Genomic DNA, 6,000 nt, shown 5'->3' on the forward strand with positions numbered 1-6,000 from the left:
GGAGCCTCTGTCCAGTATTTGAAGTATGCTAGTAGTGCACATAACGTAAAAGAGGATGTATATGTTTAGCTGACATCACCTCAATGTGTTGGACAAAATAATGGTTAAAAAGCAGAGTAATGGAAGACATGTTCATTTAATAGTATTAGAAAATAGGAGCAGTAGTGTGGAGTGAGAGTGGTTTAAGACAAGCAGGGGTGAGAGCCAAAAGTCTAAAGTGGTCTCTCTCAAACTTTTTATATTAGAGATACCCTGGAAACAGTTCAGGTCTTTGGGAACCACTCAAATATTCACAGCTCAGAGATGTGTCATGACCAATGAGCTGTAAGTATAGTAATTAGAAGGAGAAGGAGAAATTACCAGGGAGAAGAAAATGGTGGAAGTAAAAATGTGGAAGAGAGAGGCACAGGAAAAGTAGAAGAAGGAGAAAGCAAGATGGCGCTGCATCTGTTTGTAGTGCTGAACTTGAAGGAACTCTTGGGGTTCTATCATACCCCAGTTTAGAAACCCTGGTCTAGAGTGTGGAGGTTATAAAATTAGCCAGGTGAGGCATTTAAGGCATGGTGCTGTGTATCCCATGGCACTTCCATATTCATAGACCAAAGTCTTGATTAAAAGGAATTTCATGTATTTCAACAGCCCTACATAAAGCTTTAAGATTGCAACCTAAAACCCAGCTAACAATGATTTCCAAGGAAATGTTACAGAACCGAAAGAGAAAAATGATGACTAGTAGGCTTCTTTAGCATCACTTCTTGTCACCTGTCAGATATCTGAGGTACAGAACCATATAGCACCAGAGTTGTGTCATGTAATGTCTTTTAAAACCACAAATCCATATAGCTGTAGGAACTAACCATAACTCTGCATCAGTTTAGAAGTAAAGCTCAATTATTACTATCCAGGAAAAAGCATAATAACCTCAGATATAATATTTTTTTTTCTGCACATGAATATTGCTAACACTACAAATACAAGCTAATAAAATTAGGTGAGATATGGTAAATATATTTAACATACTTATCCTTCTCGTTTTCCTCATGCTTGTTGAGACTGCACAGTTGTAATGTGTCAAGCCTCTGAGTAACCTCTTCTGCCCAACGACAGTTAACCAATTCCCTAAGTTGTAAGGGAGCCCTGGAAGCAAAGATAAAATATAATAAATCTGAAAGAACAATGGTTTGATACAAATTAGATGTTGGCATAAATTTTTATAACAGTACATCACAGGCTTCGTTCACTGAATGCATAAAGATTTTAACACTTTAAACCTCTAAGAAGTATCTGGTATTAAACACCAATCTATGTGATGAAATTTTAGAACCCCTAGCTGTATGATTTACCATGTTGGAAGAAATATTGTTTCAGGGATCCTCTCCTGTTAAGATATCCTTCATTTAAGGTGGCATTGAGAGTATTTTCCCACACTATTATGGACGAAAATGTTCTCTTTAATGCTAAAAGTTAATATATTGTTGTTTAATTGGAAGACCCGTTAATTGGAAGTCCACTTCGTCTGTCTTTTCCGCCCCCTACTACTTATTGCTGCCACCCCCGTGGCGCAGTCTTACAATTTTTTGACAACTTTGCCTCTTGGCTCCCAGATATTCTTTCCCATGACCTGCCCACCCTCATCCTTGGCGACTTTAATATTCCAGTGGATGACCTCAACCATCTATCCTTAGCCAAACTGCTCTCTGTTACCTCTTCCTTTGGACTTCACACAGAACATCAACGGCCCTACACATCGCTGGACCCATTTTCGACCTGGTATTTTTCAAACTCTGCAACCTCACCTACCTTGACAACTCACTATTTCGCCTTTCTGACTACAACCTAATTGCTTTCAACCTATCTAACTCCTGGCCCCCTTCACCAGATCCCAGACCTGGCCAATGGCAAAGAGATATCCGTAACCTGGATCACAACCTATTCTCAAAATGCCTTGTGTCCCTAACCCCCACTCTCTCCAAAATCACCTCCCCAGATAAAGCTGCCACCCAGTTAAACCACTCTTTCCTTGGCTCTATATAAAGTTGCCCCTGCCACGTTCCGCTACCCCCTCCCTGCCAACTCTTGACCCTGGCACAACAGTCACACCAAACACTTACAAAAGACTGTTCGTACAGCTAAGCGCCAGAAGAGGAAATCTGGCCTCACCGCTGACTTCATGGACTACAAAGCCAAGCTACAAAGCTTTAACACAGAGCTCACTGTCAACAAGCAAAATTATTTCTCCACTTTCATTTCCTTACAAGCTTCCAACCCACGCAGGATTTTCTTAACAATTGACTCCCTCCTAAATCCCACACCTGCTCCCCCCACAACCACCTTCTTTGCCCAAGACATAGCCACCTACTTTAGGGATAAACGTGACAAAATCAGACATTATGTGTCTGCTCAGCAGGCCACCCCAACCATATCCACCCCTTCCCTCTGTACATCATCACTGGCCTCCCCCAGCCCTGTTACTGTGGATGAAGTATCCTCTCATCATCTCCATTTACTACCTTCCGCTTGACCCAATTCTTCCCCCTGATCTACAACGTGCCCACTCCTCCGCCCTGGCCCCCGCCCTAACCCAACTATTCAACCTTTCCCTCTATACTGGTATTTACCCCTCCGCGTTCAAACATGCCATTATTCCCCCAATCCTGAAAAAACCCTCACTAGACCCCTCCTTACCTTCTAGCTACCGTCCCATCTACCTTCTACCATGTTTCCAAAATCGTTGAGCGCCTTGTCTTCAAAAGACTCACTGATTACTTGAGCAGCAACTCTCTCCTTGACCCGCTCCAGTCTGGCTTCTGAGCTGCCCATTCCACGGAAACAGCACTTACTGGCTCCACAGAGCTAAGTCTCAAGAGAACTTTTCCCGTCTTCTCTTTGATCTTTCCTCTGTGTTTGACACTGTTGATCACCCCCTTCTAATCCAAATCTTGCGCTTCATTGGTATCAGTGACACTGCTCTGTCTTGGTTTGCTTTATCTGTCTGACCGCTCCTTTCAAGTTTCTTTCCATAGTACTTCCTCCTCTCGAACTCCCCTTCCTGTTGGTGTTTCCAGGGTTCCAAGGGTCAGTCCTTGGACTAGTTCTCTTTTCTCTGTAGTCTCATATCCTCCTTTGGCTTACAGTACCATCTGTATGTTGATGACACTCAAATCTATCTGTGCACCCCCGATTTGTCTCCCTCATTTCTGGACAAGGTTTCATGCTGCCTGTCAGCTATCTCATCATGGATGTCTGCGATTTCTGAAACTCAGCCTGGATAAAACTGAACTCATCATCTTCCCTCCCCCACCTCAAATTCCAAATTTCCCCCTGACATATTCATAACGGTCAACAACACAGTCATTCGTCCCTCCCCTCAGGCACGTTGTCTTGGCATCATCTTCGACTCTGCCCTCTCATTTATCCCCCATATTCAGAACATTTCCAGGTCCTGTCACTTTCACCTGCGCAACATCTCCAAAATCCCCCCTACCTGTCCACAGAGACCATCAAACTTCTTGTACGTGCTCTTATCTCTCGTCTGGACTACTGCAACATCCTCCTCTCTGGTATTCCATTAACAGGATTCTCTCCTCTACAATCTGTTATGAATGCTGCAGCCAGATTCATCCATTCTTCCCACCGCTCTTCTTCTGCTGCCTCTCTCTGTAGTTCCCTTCATTGGCTTCCATTTCACCCATCAAATTCAAGCTCCTGTGCTTTGCCTTCAAATCCTTACAAAGCTACTTTTCTGACCTGGTAGAAAAATACTCCCCTAGTTGCTCTCTTCTCTCCTCCAATGACCTACTACTGACTCCCTCACTCATAACCTCATCACATGCACGGCTCCCAAGACTTTTCTAGAGCTGCCCCGACTCTCTGGAATGGTCTTCCTCGTCCTATGTGGCTTGCTCCTGCCTTCTGCTCATTAAAAAAAAAGCACTCATAAACACCCTTTTTCAGACTTGCCCACCCATCTTTCTCTGTCTCTTAAAACTCTCACTACTTCCCCATCACTCCATATCTCTCCTACTATTGTGTGAGACTTCCCCCACCACATAGATTGTAAACTCCTTGGGGCAGGGTCTCTAACTTGCCACCCCTATTATTTAATGTACAGCGCTGCGTAATATGTTGGGGGCTATAAAATTCCTGTTTAATAACAATAATATTTATAATACTTTTGATTTTTTTTTTATTTTTAAACAGTAAAAGGGAGAATTACAATTTATTTTTTTACAAAATCATATTGAGCTAGGAGCCATTGCACAGGACAAGTCACTCAGGACAAGATTTGGCCTTTGTGATATCAAATCTATTGTGGAAGTACAGTTTTGTACTGAGTATTTTAAGGCATATTGACTGAGGTTCATGATTTATTATGCAATAGGAAAAGAGAAAGGGAAGTAGACAACAGGATAAGATTGTCACATTAAAGGATATCTAAAACCAAGAACTAAAATGTTATAAATTGCCATTTTAGCTTTTGCCATTTTAGCTGCATTAGCTTTAATTCTTTCAGGCTTACAAAAGCTTGCATATGTATATAAAACATGACATTAACTTCTGGTAATTCAACTGATCCTCCATGATTTCTTCTGTAAACTAATTCCTGATCTCGTGTGAATTACAGATGAGGAGAGAAAGACATATTTATAGACATGACCTGGATACGTGATTACTTTCACAGAATGGATGAGAAAAGGAACTTTTACATACCTGCAGTGTGGACACTGCGCTCTTTGTTCAGTCAGCCATCTCTGCAATAATAAAAAAAACAAAAAAAAAAAACAAAAACATGTTTTAGCTTGCAGTTTATATTTTACACATTCTCTTTCACGGTCAAACACAAAAGTTTTTTAGGAAGTACATGCAATTTCATAAATATCACAATATACAAGTACTTTTGTTCTACTTGACAAATGGAAAAAAACATGCTCCGTGACACTATAGGTACTGAAAGCCTTGTCAATAGGATAAGCAGTGCAATAACCCTTTTTCTTTTGGGACATCATTTATTTTTAGGCTACAGTACAGCTGTACAAGACCAAGAAGAAAAAAAACAAATCCTGTCTAATGCCAAGGTCTTTTGGTGCTCACAAATGTTCATGTTCAGTCAGTACTTAATCCCCGTGTTGTAGAATTATCTATTGCTAAAAAGGTTAGATTAGATTGGTGGTTTGCATGTATGAAAAGCTCATGTTAGACCAATTCTGTCTTTAAATCATAAATTCATTTTCATGTGAACAGGATGCTTGAAACATCAAGCACCACAACTATCAGGTAAGTACATTCTAAGTATCCCAAGTCAAGAAGTACCAAATATGTCACCTCATTTTCACTGGCAATCAGGATAAGGAGGACTGAAGAGAAGGCAAGTAAAAGCAGTTGTTAGGACCAAGCTCATTTTAAAAGCAAAACTAAATTTGTTATATTTCCCCTAAAACATGTCTTCAAGCCCCAGAAACAGAGCAAGTTTTGAAGCTAATCTCATACACCTATTTAATAATTATGTCTCCACATCTGCATAAGAAGCAGGGACATCACTAATTAAAAAAATCGGTTCCCAATCTGCTAATGCTAACATCTGCTAACAAACTATGCATATGAATAAAAAAGAGCAATGTATAAAAGAAAATCACTTACCCGAATGCAGCTGAAACAGCACAGCTTAGAGCAGTGTGGACAAAGGCGGGCATCCCTTAGCTTTTCCATGCAAATGAAACATCTGAAGACCTCTGCTATGCCCTATATAAAGAAAATAGTGTCATTTCATTAAATTCAATTTAACCTCAGGACTTTAAACTGTAATAGGGATGGTATACCTTGAAGTTATTGTAACTTGCTAATATAATATATATACACACACATTATATATATATATATATATATATATATATATATATATATATATACACACACACACGCGATGGTAACACTCATGTGGTTCTGACTACACTAAACAAAAAAAGTCTAGATATATTGGGTTGTCATGCATCTTGGACCACA

General features: G+C 40.4%; 1 protein-coding gene across 3 annotated transcripts in view; it reads right to left on the bottom strand.

The window, feature by feature from the left end:
• TRIM37 (tripartite motif containing 37) overlaps positions 1 to 6,000 on the bottom strand; it is a 55,249-nt gene that overhangs the window by 41,809 nt on the left and 7,440 nt on the right. For all 3 annotated transcript variants that reach the window (XM_072416546.1, XM_072416554.1, XM_072416538.1), the window contains exons 2-4: positions 5,638 to 5,739; positions 4,711 to 4,751; positions 1,021 to 1,137 (exon numbers count right to left, since the gene is read on the bottom strand). In XM_072416546.1, coding sequence (XP_072272647.1) covers positions 1,021 to 1,137; positions 4,711 to 4,751; positions 5,638 to 5,739 — 260 coding nt within the window. The remainder of the gene's footprint in view (positions 1 to 1,020; positions 1,138 to 4,710; positions 4,752 to 5,637; positions 5,740 to 6,000) is intronic.

Source organism: Pyxicephalus adspersus, chromosome 1, assembly GCF_032062135.1.
Source record: "Pyxicephalus adspersus chromosome 1, UCB_Pads_2.0, whole genome shotgun sequence".
Classification (NCBI taxonomy): domain Eukaryota; kingdom Metazoa; phylum Chordata; class Amphibia; order Anura; family Pyxicephalidae; genus Pyxicephalus; species Pyxicephalus adspersus.